The sequence below is a fragment of the Schistocerca gregaria genome, chromosome 2, assembly GCF_023897955.1.
Source record: "Schistocerca gregaria isolate iqSchGreg1 chromosome 2, iqSchGreg1.2, whole genome shotgun sequence".
NCBI classification, from domain to species: domain Eukaryota; kingdom Metazoa; phylum Arthropoda; class Insecta; order Orthoptera; family Acrididae; genus Schistocerca; species Schistocerca gregaria.
The window spans coordinates 506074693-506096705 of NC_064921.1; the positions used below are offsets into that span (position 1 = coordinate 506074693).

Below are 22013 nucleotides of genomic sequence, written 5' to 3' on the forward strand. Positions count from 1 at the left end.
CATGGAAATTTGTTATTTCATCTCTCCCGAATGATGCTTCATTTGTAAACAAATCTGAAGACACAAACGCACAAACAATGTACTGCCAGTTCGTGCAACAGTCCATCAGTAAAAGATCGCCTCGGTGGGTGTTCAGCAGGAGTGAGACACTGGGCACATTGAAAATGATATGGATACATAAGCTGCTCATGAAGTATCCCCGTATCCCCCATACTGAACTTGGAGGTGTATCAGATGCCAGGGCCCTTTGTCTTATGTTGATACCTGGCTACTCTTTGACAACCTGTGGAACGCGCTCTTCCTGGTTATGCATATGAGTAATATATGGTCTTCCCCAGAAATAGTCTGTGACACTATGTATCCTGTCGCAGCAACTCGACATTATGTGGCAGCAAAGGTTGGCTAACATGGCTGTCTTTAGTCTGGAAGTGCCATATGATACAGCCTGCAGCCTCACATCCACTACCGTTCATGTGACTATATATAAAAATTGTGTCTGTCTGCTTGCAAAGTTTATATCCTGCCAGGTTTTAGCAGAGCACTTTCAGTTAATTCACTACCTGTACACAATGGACATGTTGGATCCTAGTAAATGAAAAATGTAAACAAGTCTGCCTGGCAATAAAGTGCCATGTAGTATAGGATGAGTGCAAGGGTAAGTGAAGTTTATATGAAGGGCTTATTTCAATAGTGGTCCAAGTCCATTTTTGTTCATTTTAAAATGCAGAGTCCTGAAGTTACATGAGTGCTGAAAAATCTGCAGTTGAGATACCAGAAAATTCAAGTATATGGCTTCTTACTAGAGACGAACCTTTCTTTCTGTTTGTTTGGATCATTAATTTCAGAAGCATCATAGACAGAAAAGTGGAGGTAATGGACTTGTACCACTACTGAAATAAGCCCTTCATATGTTGTATCTGGAAAGCCACTGAACATCAACTTTCAGACATTTGTTTACATGAACTTTTTCTTCTCATTTTGTTATACACAACTTTTCCCCAAAATTTGTAAATGTATGTTTGAAACGTTTCATATGTTAGCACTGGGCATCATACTGTTTCTTTCAAGTCCCCCGGGTTCTATATTTACAATAAAAAAAAACTCCCTATGGGCACAGTCTTGGGAATCCATCACTGGTATTGACCTCAGGTACCAAATATGTGGATTCATTTACACAAAGTATGATTACCGTATCACCTACCAATCAGTATTAGGTTGCTGGATGATTTTTGACATTGATTTCAATTAAATATTTTGCCCAGCTGCTCAAACATATTCCAGCAACAAAATGCTTTTCCCTCCTCAGAAGGATTTTATATTAATTTCAATATCAGTATCAGTATTTAGAATGTGGATTAGCCTTGAGATAATGAATAATAGTATTTTACTGTTTTGTATTCAAGGTGCTTTCTGAAAAATATCACCATAGCAAATCAAGCTATAAAACTATTATTTCTCTTTCCTTGGAGAGTCAAGAACTTTCTCACAAATTCTTAACTCTGCCTCACCCATATAAAATGTTTTCACTACATAAGTAACAGTTCAAGTTACTGTTCATTCACTATTCTGTATAAATGATGTTTTTACTTTTGAATATCATGAAACTACACCAACAAACCTGTTCTGTCCATCTTTGAAACTCATCTCCAAGTTTTTGTAGAAGTCCCTCAGCTGAAGCAATTGTTTTATGAGCATGTGAAAGTTTTATCTCAAGTTCTGCTGCTTCTCTAGTGTACAAGTTCAACTGCTGTCGCAATTCTGCCACTTTGTGATCCACGCCTGTTAGTTCACCACTCAGTTCAGTTACTTGTTTCTCCGCTGCCTGTTGAAAGAAACAATTACACTTTATCAATGTGAGTTTTATTCTAGTCTTAGTGTACTTATTATTATTATTCAAAAAAATCATTTGTACTATTATTAATAAATTGATGATACAACATCATTGTATTTCTTTCATCTACATCTACATATACATGATTACTCTTCAGTTCACAGTTAAATGCATGGCAGAGCATGCAGCAAACCACCTTCAAGCCTTTTCTCTGCTATTCGCTCTTCAAAAATACATGGGAAAAACAAACACTTAAACCTTTCTATGCGAGCTCCGATTTCTTTTATTTTATTTTATTTTGATGATCATTTCTCCCTAGGTAGGTGTGCACCATCAAATTATTTTGCATACATACGAAAAAGTTGGTGATTAATCTTTCTTGAAGAGATCCTGGGGCAACCAAAATTGCCACTCCAATTTCACGATAATACAAGAAGAGCTGCCCTTTTTTTTTCGATGTCCTTCATCAATTCTATCTGATGCCGATCCCACACCACACAGCAGTACTCCAGAAACAGATGGACAAGCATAGTGTAAGCAGTCTCTTTAGCAGACCTTTTCAATTTTTTAAATATTATGCCAATGAATCACAGTCTTTGGTTCTCTTTCCCCACAACATTATTATTATTTTGTTCTTCATTTGTTTATTTATTTACTTGTTTGCTGCCCATATAACAATCAGTTTTGATACACTGACATAGATTTTAGTTCACATATACAAAGGTTTAGTTAACATACTTAAGTGAACACATTGATAGCTCAGAGATTTTTTTTTCTTCCAAGAACAAAGAGACTTTATAACTTTAAAAAAAAGCATACATTGATATAATGTATGAAGATCAGAAATTATCATTTTTGTGTTGAAAAAACAAACTTATTAGTTATATGATAGTTCCAATTTAAGTTATTGTAATTGTAATCCCAAGTAATTAGTTGAATTCACAGCTTTTAGATTTGTGTAATTTATTGTGTAACTAAAAATTAGCAGATTCCTTTCAGTAGTCATATAGATGACTTTGTATTTTTCAATCTTTAGAGTCAATTGTCACTTTTCCCTTCATACATATTTCTTGTCGAAATCATTTTGCAACAGATTTTGATCGAAATGATGAGTTTACTTGACAGTAAATGATGGCATTATCTGCAAACAGTTTCAAGAGGGCTGCTCAAATTGTCTCCTAAACTATTTACATACATCAGGAACAGCAGTGGGCCTGCAATACTTCTTTGGGGGCATGCAAAATAATACTTTTGTTGTACTCAATAATTTCCTAGAGTTACTAGGAATTGTGACTTTCTGGCAGCAAATCAGAAACCCAGTTGCCCAACTGGGACGATACTCCCTAGGCACGCAATTTGCTTAGAAGTCATTTGTGAGGAAAGATGTCAAAACCCTTGGGGAAATCTAAAAATTTGGAGTTGATTTGATATTTGCTGTCAATAGAACTCATTACTTCATGAGAACAAAGAGCTAGTTGTGTTTCACAAGAGTATTATGTTTTGAATTAGTGTTAAGTTATTTGTCAGTAAATCATTTTCTTAGAGGTTATCAACATTCAGACACAGTATATGTTTCAAAATCCTACTGCAAATTGACATTAGTGATATGGGTCTGTAATTCATTGGCTTACTCATATTTTCTTTTTTAAGTATTGGTGTGACCTGTGCAACTTTCCAGCCACTGAATGTGGATGTTTTGACTAGTAAGTAGTTGTACATGACTGCTAAATAAGGATCTACTGTATCAGCATACACTGAAAGGAACCTAACTGATGTACAATCTGGACCAGAAGTGTTCCCTTTGTTAAGAGATTTAAACAGCTTCGCTACACTAATTTAGACACATTGGCACTTGTTCTTGATTCCAATTCTGGAATACTTATTTTGCCTTCTTTAGTGAAGAAATTTTGGAAAACGGTCTTTAGTAACTATGCTTTAGTGGTACTGTGATCAATAATATTGCCATTGTCACTGCACAGTGAAGGTATTGGTTGTGTCTTACATTTGATGCAACCAGACCTCTTTGGGTTTTCTGCCAGGTTTTGAGATTTGTTGTGGAAACTATTAAAAGCATATTGCACTGAAGACTGTGCTGAATTTTGAGTTTCTGTGAATCTTTGCCAATACTGGAGCTGTTGCATTCTTTTAAATTTGGCATAATTTTTTCATTGCTTCTGAAATAGTGTTCTGACCTGTTTTGTGTACAATGGGAAATAAGTACCATCTCTTACAAATTTATTTGGTACATCTCTTTCAATTTCTGTTGAAACTGTTTCTTTGAATTGAAACCACATCTGGTATCTGCTTACTTAGTCGGACTGGAATGAGTGGAGACTCTCTCTTAGGAAGGCATCAAGTGAAGTTTCATCTGCTTTTTTAAATACATGTATTTTGTGTTTAGTTCTCATGGGTTTGCATGTTATGTTATTCAGTCTTGCTACAATGACATTGTGGTCAATAATCCCTGTAACCATCATGCTGTTCTCTATTTGCTCACGATTATTTGTTGCTATAAGGTCTGCTTTGAGCAGAGTCTTGAATTAATTTCTCAAAATAATTTTCTGAGAAAGCATTTGGTAGGATTCTGGATGTAGTTTTATGCCTACTACTTGCTTCCACATGTGTATATGATTTACTGGCATCCTATAATGTGTTGTAGCTAGCAGTGAGCTACTACAGTATTCCAACTAAGTTGGTTGTAACTTCTAAGTATAATTTTGGACATAGTGACGTATCTGAAGTGGCAGTTAAGCTCAAGAAGGATATCTTATGACTATACTCATGTTAATAAATGCCTTGGGATCTACAATAATACTGTATATATACATCAGGAACTTGTTCTTCAGTCATAAAAATATTTGTCACTATGCTTGGAAGTAGTACAAGTTTATATGCCAACTAGCTCTGCAGATGATGAAGAAATTGATGAAATGTAAGATGAGATAACAGAAATTATTCAGGTAGTGAAGGGAGGCAAAAATTTAATAGTCATGGGTGACTGGAATTCGAGAGTAGGAAAAGGGAGAGAAGGAAACATAGTAGGTGAATATGGATTTGGGGTGAGGAATGGAAGAGGTAGAATTTTGCACAGAGCATAACTTAATCATAGCTAACACTTGGTTCAAGAATAATAAAAGGAGGTTGTATACATGGAAGAATCCTGTAGATACTAAATGGTATCAGATACATTATATACTGGTAAGACAGAGATTTAGGAACCAGGTTTTAAATTGTAAGACATTTATAGGGGCAGATGTGGACTCTGACCACAAGCTATAGGTTATGAACTGAAGATTAAAACTGAAGAAACTGCAAAAAGGTGGGAATTTAAGGAGATGAGACCTGGATAAATTAACTAAACCAGAGGTTGTACAGAGTTTCAGGGAGTGCATTAGGGAACGATTGACAGGAAAGGGGGAGAGAAATACAGGAGAAGGAGAATGAGTAGCTTTGAGGGATGAAGTAGTGAAGGCATCAGAGGATCAAGTAGGTAAAAAGACGAGGGCTAGTAGAAATCCTTAGGTAACAGAAGAAACATTAAATTTAATTGATGAAAGGAGAAAATACAAAAATGCAGTAAATGAAGCAGGCAAAAAGGAATACAAACATCTCAAAAATGATATTGACAGGATGTGAATAATGGTTAAGCATGGATGGCTAGAGGACAAATGAAAGGATGTAGAGGCTTATCTCACTAGGGGTAAGATAGATACTGCCTACAGAAAAATTAAAGAGACCTCTGCCAAAAAGATAACCACGTGCATGAATATCAAGAGCTCAGATGAAACCCAGTTCTAAGCAAAGAAGGGAAAGCAGAAATGTGGATGGAGTATATAGTGGATCTACACAAGGGTGATATTCTTCAGGACAATATTACAGAAATGGAAGAGAATGTAGATGAATATGAAATGGGAGATACGATACTGCGTGAAGAGTTTGACAGAGCAAAGAAAGACCTGAGTCAAAACAAGGTCCCCAGAGTAGGCAACATTCCATTAGAACTACTGGCAGTCTTGGGAGAGCCAGGCCTAACAAAACTTTACCATCTAATGAGCAAGATGTATGAGACAGGCGAAATACCCTCAAACTTCAAGAAGAATATAATAATTCCAATCCAAAAGAAAGCAGGTGTTGAGAGATGTGAAAATTATCAAACTATCAGTTTAATAAGCCATGGATGCTAAATACTAACATGAATTCTTTACAGACAAATGGAAAAACTGGTAGAAGCCGACCTCGGGGAAGATCAGTTTGGATTCCGTAGAAATGTTGGAACACGTGAGGCAATACTGACCCTATGACTTATCTTAGAAAATAGATTGAGGAAAGGCAAAGGTACGTATCTAGTGTTTGTTGCCTTAGAGAAAGCTTTTGACAATGCTGACTGGAATACTCGCTTTCAAATTCTGAAGGTGGCAGGGGTAAAATACAGGGAGCAAAAGGCTATTTACAATTTGTACAGAAACCAGATGGCAGTTATAAGAGTTGAGGGGCATGAAAGGGAAGCAGTGGTTGGTAAGGGAGTGAGGCAGGGTTTTAGCCTCTCCCCAATGTTATTCAATCTGTATATTGAGCAAGCAGTAAAGGAAACAAAAGAAAAATTCGGAGTAGGTATTAAAATCCAGGGAGAAGAAATAAAAAATTTGAAGTTGGCCGATGACATTGTAATTCTGTCAGAGACAGCTTTTGACAATGCTGGCTGGAATACTCGCTTTCAAATTCTGAAGGTGGCAGGGGTAAAATACAGGGAGCAAAAGGCTATTTACAATTTGTACAGAAACCAGATGGCAGTTATAAGAGTTGAGGGGCATGAAAGGGAAGCAGTGGTTGGCAAGGGAGTGAGACAGGGTTTTAGCCTCTCCCCAATGTTATTCAATCTGTATATTGAGCAAGCAGTAAAGGAAACAAAAGAAAAATTCGGAGTAGGTATTAAAATCCAGGGAGAAGAAATAAAAAATTTTAAGTTGGCCGATGACATTGTAATTCTGTCAGAGACAGCAAAGGACTTGGAAGAGCAGTTGAACAGAATGGATAGTGTCTTCAAAGAAGGATATAAGATGAACATCAACAAAAGCAAAATGAGGATAATGGAATGTAGTAAAATTAAATTGGGTGATGCTGAGGGAATTTGATTAGGAAATGAGACACTTAAAGTAGTAAAGGAGTTTTGCTATTTGGGGAGCAAAACAACTGATGATGGTTGAAGTAGAGAGGATATAAAATGTAGACTAGCAATGGCAAGAAAAGTGTTCCAGAAAAAGAGAAATTTGTTAACATCGAGTACAGATTTAAGTGTCAGGAAGTCGTTTCCGAAGGTATTTGTATGAAGTGTAGCCATGTATGGAAGTGAAACATGGACGATAAATAGTTTGGACAAGAAGAGAATAGAAGCTTTTGAAATGTCGTGCTACAGAAGAATGCTGAAGATTAGATGGGTAGAACTATATAACTAATGAGGAGGTATTGAATAGAACTAGGGGAGAAGAGGAGTTTGTGGCACAACTTGACAAGAAGAAGGGACCGGCTGGTAGGACATGTTCTGAGGCATCAAGGGATCACAAATTTAGTACTGGAGGGTAGCGTAGAGGGTAAAAATTGTAGAGGGAGACCAAGAGATGAATACACTAAGCAGAATCAGAAGGATGTAGGTTGCAGTAAGTACTGGGAGATGAAGAAGCTTGCCCAGGATAGAGTAGCATGGAGAGCTGTGTCAAACCAGTCTCAGGACTGAAGACCACAACAACAACAACAATGCTTGGAAAGCCAGAGATCTCAAATCTATCAGTGAATATATCATGGCAACTGAAAAATTAAGAATATTATTTCAAAATGTAAGTCTACGATACAGACTGTGACCACTATTTGGAGAAAGCAGATATATCACTGAAAACTAAGTGCTTATAAAAAAGATAGCAGTATCAGAGAAATTACTGAGAAGAGATGGATAGCAAGTATTCTAGTATGTTATTCTACCACAAACCTTTATGTCTACAGTATGAGAAACTACTTACAACTTAGTAAAGTAATTTACAACACTGAGGCAGAGTGGTCTTGCAAGGTAGACAGGAAACAAATGACATATTTACGCAAAGTGGAGATTAGTACAAAGACAAGAGAATTTGGAACGAATACCAATTACAAGCAAAATTACTGAAAAGACCTGTAACAATGAGTTGTGGGACACATAGACGTCAAACATCAAATACAACAAGATAACTGAGAGAGAGATTTCATAATAAAAAATAATTAAACATCTCCACAAAGAAGAAGAAATCAACGCACACATTACTTTCAACAAACCAGTTGATTAGATGTAGCATGCAGAACATTTTGGCAGACAGCAGGTGATACATTTGACCAGGATGAGAAATTTTGGCACATGAAACCAGCAGTAATGATTATGAAAAATTACAGACTGAGCTAAATGAAAGTCAAAATAGATAAGCTTCAGTAGGAGACAACCTTACCATTGGACTATTTTGATATACATCTGAGAAATCAATAGAAGGAAACTGTTGCAGTTAATAACCACAGAGGAATCAGTTTATCAGACTCTGGATACAAGAGTTATATCAGAATACTGAAATCTCAACTCCATACAACCATGGAACTTTCTTTCTAGAAGAACAGAGTAGTTTTTGTTAGGGTAGATTCTATGCTGCTAATGTTATCATCATTAAACAGGTAACTTATAAAAGAACTGGTTAAAGCTATAGAACATTATGGGTAGAAACAGATCCCTACTAAGGCGGTTCTGGCCCTCCCCTACAAACACACACACACACACACACACACACACACACACACACACACACACACACACACACACAGATTTACCTTTCTATGGTTTTTTCGACCCTTGGATATGTGCATATTAACAACATGCCCATAAGTGTAGCACAGTGGTTAACAAAGGAACTTATGAATTTCAATGTTTTGACATATGCCGAAGTTTCATTTGCACCAGAATAACAAAAATATATTATAAATAAGTAAGACCGAGTTCCAGCAGTTTTACACGAGCAAATGCTTCAGAAATGGCCAATGGCAGAGTGTATGTTTGTGTGCACAGGGGTTTAGAGTATAGCCATCAACAGGCATGACTAACAACTCCTGTAACATTATTAGTCAGCCACAGAAGGCTTATTCTGGAACTCAGCAGACTGTACCAATTGAAGCTTGGGAGTTACAAAATGGGGCAAGTAAATGTCATAGGAACCAGCTTAAAAATGGAGAATACACTCCTCTGTAAACAACTCTGGCAGAAAGTGGGCAACCAGCTACCTCAATCCTCATTCCACCACCCTCCCAAAAAAATTTATCTTTCAAACATACTCGTGCTCTTTTAACACAGAACATTCTAAATTCCTTTTCTCTTATCTCTCTTTATAGTGAAGTCTTTACACCTAGTATCTCCCTCTCACTGTCACTGTCTATATTTCTCTCCCTCCCACTGCCTCCTTTTTCTACCACTGTCACTTTCTCCTGTCTGTCTCTCACATCGTCATTGTCTTCATACCTTTCTCTCACTCTTGTTTACCTTCTCTGCCACTTCCACTGTCTCTCTGTCCTACTGTCATTGTTTTTGTTTCATTCTTTTACTCTCCCATTGTCGCTGTCTCTTTCTTTTTCACTTATGGTCTGCCATTGTTTTCTTCAACCACCACTGTCTCTCTCCACACATATCCTTGGAAATAGTTTACTCAGGGTTTTGACCTCTTAACATGTGTGTGTAGGGGATGGGAGAATGTGGGCAAATTTTTTTGTGTTAAAGTTTGCCTATCTGGGAGGTGGTGGGGAGACGAGGGAGTTTCAGATACCTCCAGCCTGTGTGTGGTCCCCACTCATCTCTGTTTTCTATTTCCACTGTCTCCTCTCTCTTTTGTTCCCACTGCTACTATCTCTATCCATCTCTCTTTCTCTTTTACTTTCATCATCTCTCAAAGATTATCACTATCTCCCCTCTCTTTGACTCCCACTGCTATTTTCTTCATCTATCTCTCTTTCCCTTTCACTTCCACTTTCTCTTTCCCACTGGCACTGTCACCATCTCTTCCACCATCACTGTCTCTCTACTACTCTCTTCCAGCACAGAAAAGACTGAATATGTTCACACACCAAAATTTTTGGCGAGAAAGATGGAATAAGGATTGAGGCAGTAGGTTCCCTCACTTTTCAGTCAGAGTCTTTTAAAGAGGAGCATACTCACCTTCTCTGTGCTCTGACAGGAGAATTTAACAGCTATTTCTCTTCTTTTCCCTGTTACTGCAGGGGTTACTGCTTATATAAAACAAATTCTGTATCCCAATAAAGTCTTATTTATATACTTCAACACAGTTACATACCTTGGCACATAGCAAAAAAATATGCATAATATTATTGCATTATATTAATGCTTTATATAAAAATGCACAACTTTTTAGGCTATACCTACAGCAAATCAAAAAATGTGGTACTAGAAATTTCGTATGACAAAATAATTTTTTGTAATAGGCTTACACCACCAGGTGGCTCCAGCAAATAATATCAAGGTCAAGATAGCCTTTATAAGGACGATGTGACCATTATGCAGAGAAAGTGAGTCTTAATGTTATAAAAAAAAATGGCGATAAAACACATAGTTTGGTGCCCTCAGAATGCATGTGATGACCCCAGAACCTTGTCATGTGTTTACTACATCAGTTAAAATTATATTTATACCTCAGACCAGATATTACATGCATGTTTTATGTCCATAAGTATGGTAACATCAAACCTTCAGATCTCGGTAACGAATAATGATATCAAAGAAAAGTTTCAAAGTTCGCCAAGAACATCGTCTTAACGAACATATGGTAAAATAATCAATGATTTGCCATCAACAGAAATTATAGAAATGATCTGCACCACAGTTGATAATTTTGGTACCCAAAAATTTTGGGTTCTTGGGGGTTTCTTAGGGATTGGCTATGAACAAATGGTGCTTTCACAAGATGATTAAGGGCCACCCTACACCACACATAATGCAAAAGAAACAACCAGTTTTCTCATTTTTCCTTGGCTGGAAGAAGCGTATAATTTTTAAAATTTTAACCATGCACTGTAGAACAGTTACAGTATGCCCATTCTACTAATAGGTATGCAAATGGTCACTAGGCTAAGGGCTATCCAAAACACCTGACCCCTCATTTCTGTGACCAATAGAACCCAAGACATGAGTCTCTGAAAAATCGTATGTTTTTCCTGCAGCATTTTGGAACACATTGGTCAAACAGCATTTTTGTATGAGCTCACCAACCTTTGAGATCTTATAATACCACAGCGAAGTAGCAGCATTAACTCCACTTTTGGTCTTGAGTGAGCTGTGTAGGTGGCAGCTGTGTGAACTAAATGCATTTTGCCACATACATCATGTCAGCAACAAACATCTGTTCAGCAATAAATATGTCTTTATGATCATGTTTCAATGAAATGACACTGTGAAAACATGATGTGCTTATAGTAGTCAACCAAAGAAAAGGTTTCTCCTTGAAGGCAGAAGTTAGGATCACAAGTCATGAAAAAACTCAAATACCTATCCCGTTTAATACTTCTGTCTTCTAACCCCCCACACCCCATCAGTTTTTGCACTCCTTAGCAGGTGCCTATCTCACCACACTGTTGGTTCAGCCCTAGATAGAAGGGAAGAATGAAAAACATTACTTTCACAGTCAGGCTTCATCAGTGCCAAAATAGCAATAGCCTTCTATTGAGACTCTTGCTTGGCAATAATCAGGTGATATAATCTAATTCTGAAGCTGTAGTGAGATCTTTTGGAATTGAAAAAGTTAAAGTAACAGTACATCAAGTATAGATTTAAGTGTCAGGAAGTCGTTTCTGAAAGTATTTGTATGGAGTGTAGCCATGTATGGAAGTGAAACATGGACGATAAGTAGTCTGGACAAGAAGAGAATAGAAATTACTACGAAATGTGGTGCTACAGAAGAATACTGAAGATTAGATGGGTAGATCACATAACTAATGAGGAGATATTGAATAGAGTTGGGGAGAAGAGGAGTTTGTGGCACAACTTGACAAGAAGAAGAGACCAGTTGGTAGGACATGTTCTGAGGCATCAGGGGATCACAAATTTAGCATTGGAGGGCAGCATGGAGGGTAAAAATCGTAGAGGGAGACCAAGAGATGAATACACTAAGCAGATTCAGAAGGATGTAGGGTGCAGTAGGTGCTGGGAGATGAAGAAGCTAGCACAGGATAGAGTAGAATGGAGAGCTGCATCAAACCAGTCTCAGGACTGAAGACCACAACAACAACAACAACAGTACAAATCTGAAATTTCACTGAATAAAATGGAATCCATGGTAATTTTATGGTACATTTCAAGTATGCTGCTAGGTGGTTATTAATAACAAACCCATTATAATGTCAGCCAGTTCACTTTCTTTGGTTGTACACTCTCACCTTTGGAAAAACTTGATATTGACAATAAAACTGAACAATTTAAAAGAATGTGTAGTCTGATAAGGAGTACAATAAGAAACAAAAGGAGGGAAATAAGGTTGAAGTTGCAAGTGTACTTCTTGCGTTTGTGACAGGACAACATTACTTCTTCAAAGCACGGTTTTGACATCTTTCGGTAGTTACAATTACCACTGGCTGCATCTGATCGTATTTGCAGCCTAGCAGCACAGTAAATGCTCATGTCACAGGCATGAAAGCCCCCTCTCCAGCCACTGCCAGGGGACACTGTTAGCGCTATTTTCATTCAGCTGAAAGAGCTTTCCTGTGTCTTTTTGGTTTTTCCTCGTGGTCCCGATAAATTCTGATGCCACCACAGAAATATCAGCAGTTATGTCTTGTCGCTCATTCAGTACTCAGGAGAAATCTTCTTTTGTGTAGGAATGAATTACTATCATGGTACCATAGGCTTCAATCCTAAGACCACACCTGTTCTTTCTATTGAAAATTGACCTTCGTCTTATATTGATAAAGAAGAAATAGCGTTCTTTGCTGATGATACAAAAATCATAATCAAACCCAACAGGGCTGTCGGTGCTGCTCACACCATCTGTGACCAAAAAGTAATGGAATTTTTTTTAATTTCACAGGCTTTATAATCCTATTTTCAAATTTTGTTATTATAATTACTTTGTTGGTATACATGCTCATGATGGACATTTGTATTTTCAGCTGTTTTGACTACACTTAATTTATTGTTGACAGTCAAAAATTTTGTACATGTTTTTGACAGCTCGGTGTACTTTTCCTTTGAAAAATGTAAGATAAGAGTGGTATAAACATTTCAAAGAAAGTCAAGAAGATGTTGAAGACGACAACCATTCTGGATGGCCTAGCACATCAGTTACTGACAACAGTGTGGAAGAAGTAAAGAAATTGTTCTCGAAAATTATTGAATTGCCTTCAGAGAATTTGCTAATTGGCTCATGCCAAGTAATTTTTTTGGATGTCCCTCGCAACATCTTTCTGCTTGTAATGCAGGAGAGAACCACTGATGAAACAGAAACAGAATTGCTGAAGGAGCTGAACACCATAATGAAAAGTGAGCTAAAGAAGTGCTGTCAAGATTTGAAAAAATGCTGGCAGAAGTGTATTATACCTGAGGGGTATTACTTTGAAGAAGACAAAATTGATGTTGTAGAATAAATTAAATCCTTTAATAAAAACAAAATTACCATTACTTTTTGATCACACCGCAATACACAACAAATCTTGTGTTCACAAGCATTTGTAAGATTTTTTGAGGAATGTGTAGGTTGCTAAAAATCAAAACTTCATGAATCTAGAACAACAGTCCCTAAAAATGTACCATTTCTTCAACATCTTGTGTTCACAAGCATTTGTAAGATTTTTTGAGGAATGTGTAGGTTGCTAAAAATCAAAACTTCATGAATCTAGAACAACAGTCCCTAAAAATGTACCATTTCTTCAACATAAATTTCCCATACATAGAGACAGGGTAATTACCTACATACACCCATTCTTTATTAGATTATTAAGTAGGATATAATACAGCTGCATGGTTTGGACAGTCAGTTTCTATACAGCTTTACGATTTTTTTATTTAGGACTTTCTGACCTTTTTGGCCTATTTATGGAATTACCTAAATCAATAGGACCTTCCTCTAAAAGAAACCCTACACCAAATGACAGTTCAACACAGAAAACATAAACTTATTCCATCATAAATTAAATAAGGTGCAGTGCACTGTAGAACATGGTATTTCTAGTCTAGAAAATATTACTAATTTTTTTGGAAACCTGCTGCACATTTTAATAAAATTTTCCTCTTACTGTATACCAAGAAAAGCAGCAAGTACAATAAAGTGGATTACTGCAGGCATAAAATCACCTAGTGGTAGAAAAGATTTCTACACAGGAAACTAAAAGATTATATAAAACTATTGTCAAATAATATATTTATTTGGAGAAGTGTAAACAATTCATAGCACTTTTTCAGTGCTCAAAGATGAAACAGGTGCTGCAGCTAGTAGTCATGATATTTTGTAAACCACAACAGAGGACAAAATTTATTGCAAATCTTTTTCAAATGTCAAGATTGTTTAATGAATGCTTTATAAATGCAAATAAATCAGACACTAATGTAGAAAATTATGCTGACAAGATAATTTTTTTTGCTACTGAGTAATTTGAAAAAGGACCTTTTCAGTAAAATCAGAAAAGAAATCATCAGCATGATAGGATGAAATACCAAACAAAGTGTTAAAAGAAGATGTCAAAATAATTGCACAGTCACTATCCAACATAGCTAATCATTCAATTGAAGAATGTTGTTTTCTACATATTCTGAAGAATGTAGGAGTTAATTTACTATTAAAAATATGCAAAAAAGAAAATATGGGAAAGTATCATCCATTCTCTCTTCTTACAAATGAAAGCATTTGAAAAGGTTCTCACAAAACAAATTCAAAATTTTGTACAATAATTTAAGAGAATTTCAAAAAACACTAAATGTTTCAAAGTACCAGCTATCAAAATTACCTTGCCTGAAAATAACTCCCTGCTAACAACAGGAATTAATGACTATCAAAGGCCTTTGAGAGTGCACCACTGACTGTTGTTCTCTAAATGGCAAAAATATGGGTTTCAGGGCAATGTACTAGAACGGTTTAGGTCCCACCTAACCAATTGTAGACTGACAGTGATTATACTATCATAAGGGTGAAATTGTAGTTAAGAATGGAACAAAACATTACCTCCAAATCACTTTGAAGTGCAATCTGTTCTCGCTCCAGTGGTCGCACCTTTTCTAAAGTCTTGGAATACCTCACTACAGCAATGACCCAAGCAGCTAATGGTGCTGCTGCTGATGATGCTCTCTTTGCATTTGCTGGTTCCAAAGATTCCTTACGTTCCTGCATAAGACGCTCAACATGAGCTCTGGATTCAGGAGTCACTGACCTAACATCAAATGTTCTGTTGAAACAAATAACAGCAATAAATTAGTTCATTATTTAATATCAATAATCACAATAATCTTAATTGGCTAAAATGTAATTTTAAGTAAGTTTATGACTTATTGTTCAAAAACTAATTCACTACTAAAAAAACTTGCTTTATTATCTTCACTGAGTAATCGTCACAAAAAAAAACATAACTGTATTTTCATGACAGGTATGCATTTCTACTAGAATGTTATTATGTACATTATTAACTATTGGAAACAAAGATTCCAAGACTTACCAAGCGGGAAAGCGCCGGCAGACAGGCACATGAACAAAACACACAAACACACACACAGAATTACGAGCTTTCGCAACTGGCAGTTGCTTCGTCAGGAAAGAGGGAGGGAGAGGGAAAAATGAAAGGATGTGGGTTTTAAGGGAGAGGGTAAGGAGTCATTCCAATCCCGGGAGCGGAAAGACTTCCCTTAGGGGAAAAAAAGGACAGGTGTACACTCGCACACACACACACACACATATCCATCCGCACATACACAGACACAAGCAGACATATTTAAAGGCAAAGAGTTAAGGGCAGAGATGTCAGTCGAGGCGGAAGTACAGAGGCAAAGAAGTTGTTGAAAGACAGTTGAGGTATGAGCGGCGGCAACTTGAAATTAGCGGAGGTTGAGGCCTGGCGGATATCGAGAAGAGAGGATATACTGAAGGGCAAGTTCCCATCTCCGGAGTTCGGATAGGTTGGTGTTGGTGGGAAGTATCCAGATAACTCGGACGGTGTAACACTGTGCCAAGATGTGCTGGCCGTGCATCAAGGCATGTTTAGCCACAGGGTGATCCTCATTACCAACAAACACTGTCTGCCTGTGTCCATTCATGCGAATGGACAGTTTGTTGCTGGTCATTCCCACATAGAAGGCATCACAGTGCAGGCAGGTCAGTTGGTAAATCACGTGGGTGCTTTCACATGTGGCTCTCCCTTTGATCGTGTACACCTTCCGGGTTACAGGACTGGAGTAGGTGGTGGTGGGAGGGTGCATAGGACAGGTTTTACACCGGGGGCGGTTGCAAGGGTAGGAGCCAGAGGGTAGGGGAGGTGGTTTGGGGATTTCATAGGGATGAACCAAGAGGTTACGAAGGTTAGGTGGACGGCGGAAGGACACTCTTGGTGGAGTGGGGAGGATTTCATGAAGGATGGATCTCATTTCGTAACCTCTTGGTTCATCCCTATGAAATCCCCAAACCACCTCCCCTACCCTCTGGCTCCTACCCTTGCAACTGCCCCCGGTGTAAAACCTGTCCTATGCACCCTCCCACCACCACCTACTCCAGTCCTGTAACCCGGAAGGTGTACACGATCAAAGGGAGAGCCACATGTGAAAGCACCCACGTGATTTACCAACTGACCTGCCTGCACTGTGATGCCTTCTATGTGGGAATGACCAGCAACAAACTGTCCATTCGCATGAATGGACACAGGCAGACAGTGTTTGTTGGTAATGAGGATCACCCTGTGGCTAAACATGCCTTGATGCACGGCCAGCACATCTTGGCACAGTGTTACACCGTCCGAGTTATCTGGATACTTCCCACCAACACCAACCTATCCGAACTCCGGAGATGGGAACTCGCCCTTCAGTATATCCTCTCTTCTCGATATCCGCCAGGCCTCAACCTCCGCTAATTTCAAGTTGCCGCCGCTCATACCTCAACTGTCTTTCAACAACTTCTTTGCCTCTGTACTTCCGCCTCGACTGACATCTCTGCCCTTAACTCTTTGCCTTTAAATATGTCTGCTTGTGTCTGTGTATGTGCGGATGGATATGTGTGTGTGTGTGTGTGCAAGTGTACACCTGTCCTTTTTTTCCCCTAAGGGAAGTCTTTCCGCTCCCGGGATTGGAATGACTCCTTACCCTCTCCCTTAAAACCCACATCCTTTCATTTTTCCCTCTCCCTCCCTCTTTCCTGACGAAGCAACTGCCAGTTGCGAAAGCTCGTAATTCTGTGTGTGTGTTTGTGTGTTTTGTTCATGTGCCTGTCTGCCGGCGCTTTCCCGCTTGGTAAGTCTTGGAATCTTTGTTTTTAATATATTTTTCCCATGTGGAAGTTTCTTTCTGTTTTATTTACATCGTTATTAACTATTGGTGTTTACAGTTTATTGCTCGAGAAACACCAAAATTAGAATATCTTTATAATGGTCCTCTCTGTTGTTAGTTACCGTGTTGTTTAATTATAATAGGTAAGTTCTGGTAGAATGTAAATTCTTTAGGGGTAAAGGAGACCACTCACGAAAGCCAGAAGTGTTGAGTTGTTGATAGGTATACACAGATAGGAAAGAAACCTTCCTAGATTTTAGGATGAATCTTTTCTCGAGCTAGAGTACAAGAACACACACACACACACACGTGCGCGCATGCTTCTGCCGCCTGTGTGTGTGTGTGTGTGTGTGTGTGTGTGTGTGTGTACTCTAGCGTGAGACAGGATGCATTCCAAAATCTGGCAAATTTTCTTCCTTTACTGTGTGTGCCTCTTGATAACTCAAGGCTTCTGCCTTTCAGTGAGTGGACTCCTTTACTCCAAAGTATTTAATGTGCTGTTTTTCATGTTAACTGATGAAATGTAATGTTCAACCTGCTGTGTTTATGATTAGGTCAGTTTTCTGTCTAAGTTTACATACTGTGTTTTGTTTCAGCACATTTTGTTTTTCTTTCTTAAACTGAATTACTAATTATATAATGCTTCTCTCATAGGGCATAGGTGCCTTTTTTTCTCTGTTTTCTTCATGACTGAAATATCTCTCATTATTCACATGACTACCTTTGTTATCTATGTATAATCTTAACTACCTAACAAGCTGAATTTGTTTCTTAATTCAGTCTTGTATACTCCACAATTCTTAAATAAATTCTCATAATTTCCATTTGTAATTTTGAGATGATGAGTCTCTTTTTCCTTACCTTTGTATTTATTTTTACTTGTATCAATCATAGTATTCTATACAATTTTATTAATGTTTCAAAAAAATGACCATGTCTGCTATTAGTTTGACTAGGTTCTTACTAAGTGTACTTTACTGTTCGTCTGTTCTAGAAAAATGTGTCAAAGGAAAATACATTATTGTTCTTGGAAATTCCCAATGAACAATTGTCCTTTCCTTTTTTTAACTTTTCGATTAAAATATGTATTATCCTTATGTAGTGGGATTTGTCATTATTCATCAGCTATTGTAATATTTCATCAGTAGCGGATTTAATGACAGTGAAACAGGTGTGTATCAAGAATGCCAACTCCTGAGAGCCCCCAAAAAAAGATAAAGTTTGCTTCAAAATATTTACTCTCATAAGGTAGTTAATAATTTTGCACAATAGAAAAGGGGGGAGGGGGGAGGGGAAGGGTGTAAATACACTGTCAGAAGAAAATTTGTACACCTCTTTACAGATTTCCAGTTTGCTCAAGATTCATCATTGCAACAGTGCATACGGAGTACATGAAATGGTTACATTTACAGATCAATTAAAAAGGAATTCTGAAGTACCAGGTATTGACCCATGCTGAAACACCCATATTATTAGGTGGTGTAGCTTCCACAGGCATCCATTCAATCATACAGATGCCAAATACTATCCTGAGATATGTTATGCCATGTCTTGTCAACTTCTTCACGTAGTTCTGTAAAGAGTTGTTGGTTGACGAGTCACTCAAGTCACTTCTGGACCCATCACATTCCACACATGTCAAACTGGACATCACATCCCACACATGTCAAATTGGAGACAAGTCCAGAGATCATGCTGGCCAGGAAAGTTGCTGCATGCCTTGCAGAGCACCTTGAGTTTCACATGCAGTGTGTGGGCAAGCATTATCCTGTTGGAACACAACATCACCTTTTTGTTGCAAGAATAGCGAAAAAATGGTTCTAACAACATTTTGTACATACTGAGCACTGGTTGGTGTCCCCTGTAGGAATACCAATGGTGAACAAGAGTTGTAGCTTATCACACCCCAGACCATGAAACTTGGAGCAGGTCGAGCATGTCTTGGACGAATGCACTATGAGACATCGCTCCCTGCCAAATGGAACACGACAATTTGACCTCTTTCAGACTCTTCAGGTGGCTACAAGAAGCATGAGTGCATCTCTGTGGCATGGTTGCCTGCTTGTTTCACCTGTGTGCACCAGACTGAGCCTTTTGGCTGTGAGAATTCCCTATCAAAGGGTAGACACAGATGGTGCTCTGGTAGTTATGCCACTACGGTGTCTGTGGGTGGACGATATTGAAATCCTTATCAGTAGATCTAGTATCCCCCGGCAATTTGTTTTCACATTTGTCATGTCAATACCAATGAGCATATGGTGTCCAGCCTAACTTTGTGAGACACCTTCCTATCAGAATTTAAGATTTTGTTGCTGTTCATTCCTAGTTTCTAACAACTTTCTCTTCCTAGAACTAAATGTTTATAAGGTCACAAAGTACTGATGCCTCAACACCAGAGTCACCTAGGGCAGTGCTTGAAGTCTGTCCACTATGACGACTGTATCTTTCAACAACAATTTTGGTTAGGGGCCAGTCCCCCTGTATCCATAAGTAACAAATGCAATCCCTAGCCATCTCTGTTCACATTCAAGTACACACCAATAAAGCACTAGATATAACTCATCAGTGCTAGGGTACATCTGAATATTTGCAATGGCCAGTAATTCAGTTTTACTCAGGTGATTGTGACATTCTGGTTTCGATTTATTATCTGCTCATAACACACAACTTAACATGCATGGCATTGTTAACAATGAAGCTACAGAACAAAGTTAGACAATACTACACTAATAATAATAAAATAAAAAAAAAATTAGAGAAATGAAATGGAATACTTAGCACAATACACAAAATACAGTCAGGTGGTGATCACTTACAAGTAAAAATATGTAATAAAACATGTGTACTGGTATTCTACACATACTATGTACAGCTACCTCATGTCAGTGATTGGAGCACTAAACTTCAAGTCAACTAATTGAATACTGACACTCCCAAAATAAACAAACAGTTAGAAAAAATTAATTAACATTACTCATCACAAATAAATAAACAGTTTGTGTTCACCTCTTCACAAAGGCATGTAAGAAAACAGCTACTCTAAACACTGTGTATAAACTAGGTACAGTTGCAGCTGCCAGTCGGTCACTCGCCTACTGCTGCTGCGTTTCTCGCATCGCCGAACAATGCATAGCATTAACCAAAGTTCATAAAATTTATGGGAATATTCTCATCAAAGTATTGTTTGATAAACATTTCAATTATTATGCAGAATTCTGGTCCAAGATCAGCAGCTGGTAGTTTAAGTGTGTGAGGTGTGCTTGCTTGTGTGTGTGTGAATGGGCTGTCTCTCTCTGTTACTGATGAAGGTTGTGGCCAAAAGCTTTATGTAAGTGTCTTTTAATTGTGCAAGTCTGCAACTTGATGTGTCTTCTTTACAGTAAGTAGAAATCTGTCTTTTCCTACATTATATTAAAATTTCATTCATTGGTGGATGCACCTTCATCAAACACATTAAATACAATAATTAAAGATCTCATTTGCATTACTTTTTTATGAGCTCTTCAAGCCTATAAAGCATGTAAAGAAAAATGCTTTTTTATTCCAGTATCTTACACTAAAAACTACCTGAATCCCCAAAAATGAGTACTATAGCTGGAGCTTCATAAATATAACACACAAATCATCAGAATAATGCATGTAATGCACATATTGCACATTATCAAAAAAATCTAAGTTTGTCCTATGCAATTAACTAATAATTTAATGCAACATATTGCATGATAGTACCTCTTCCTATAAATAAGAGAAATAAAAAATCACAGAAACCTGAAAAAAGTTATTCATTTCCATTTTTATAAAGCACATCCCAAAACAGTATACTGACAGAAGATCAAATTATTGACGAAACAGTTTTATACTTTGCTCTTACCTAATTTCCTCCTTGACACCTCTTTTAGCTAGGAAGTTTTTCATATTGTTCCAAGAAGTATCACGAATTCCCATCAGGCTAAGAACACATTCAAGTATATCACGTATGATTTCTGGTGGTGCCCGAAGTGAACGAATTTCTGAAAGTGACTCTGATTTTATATTACCCACAGCAGCCCTTGCTTGTTGTATCACAGGTTCAATTTCAGCTAGTTCTGCATCTATTTCTTTTTTCCTGCAAGAAAATGAATTGCCTTTCAGTTGAAAATTGTATGTAGTATCCCTGTGAAAAGGTCCTAGATAAAAATATTGTGCCAATTGTAGATTAATGGTAAGCAACAAAAAAATATTTTATGCAGAGTATTCAATAGAATCTAAATATAAAATTATTTTCTCTAGCTACTTGTCTCTGTTTCCTGATCTTGATAAGCAAAGCACTAGGAAATATTTTGATGCATCTTCAAGGCTACTGTACAAATAGCAATAATGTTGCTTGTGCAGTTATCGTTATTCGACATTAGAAAATGCAAGCTTTTAACTACAGACTCGCATACATGAATTCTCACTACCACTGGTACTTCTTCTATAGTCTAATACGTGTCTGAGTAGAATACAGTTATATGGTGTGTAAAAGTGGCTGCACAAGGTGGGATGAGATGCAAATGTTGGAGAGTGAATCGAAGGGGAACAGAGGGGACATCTCTCTATATTTTACTATTGCTTTCCGTTCACAAGTGAAGCCTGCAAATAATGCCTTCACAAGCACCACATTCAATTGTTTTAGGATAATCTTACATT

At 37.6% G+C, this 22013-nt stretch overlaps 1 protein-coding gene across 1 annotated transcript in view; it reads right to left on the reverse strand.

Annotated features, from left to right (window-relative positions):
* LOC126328907 (cytoplasmic dynein 2 heavy chain 1) overlaps positions 1-22013 on the reverse strand; it is a 906666-nt gene that overhangs the window by 208255 nt on the left and 676398 nt on the right. The window contains exons 54-56 of the mRNA XM_049996078.1: positions 21217-21450; positions 15046-15265; positions 1619-1822 (exon numbers count right to left, since the gene is read on the reverse strand). Of these exons, the coding sequence (XP_049852035.1) occupies positions 1619-1822; positions 15046-15265; positions 21217-21450 (658 nt within the window). The remainder of the gene's footprint in view (positions 1-1618; positions 1823-15045; positions 15266-21216; positions 21451-22013) is intronic.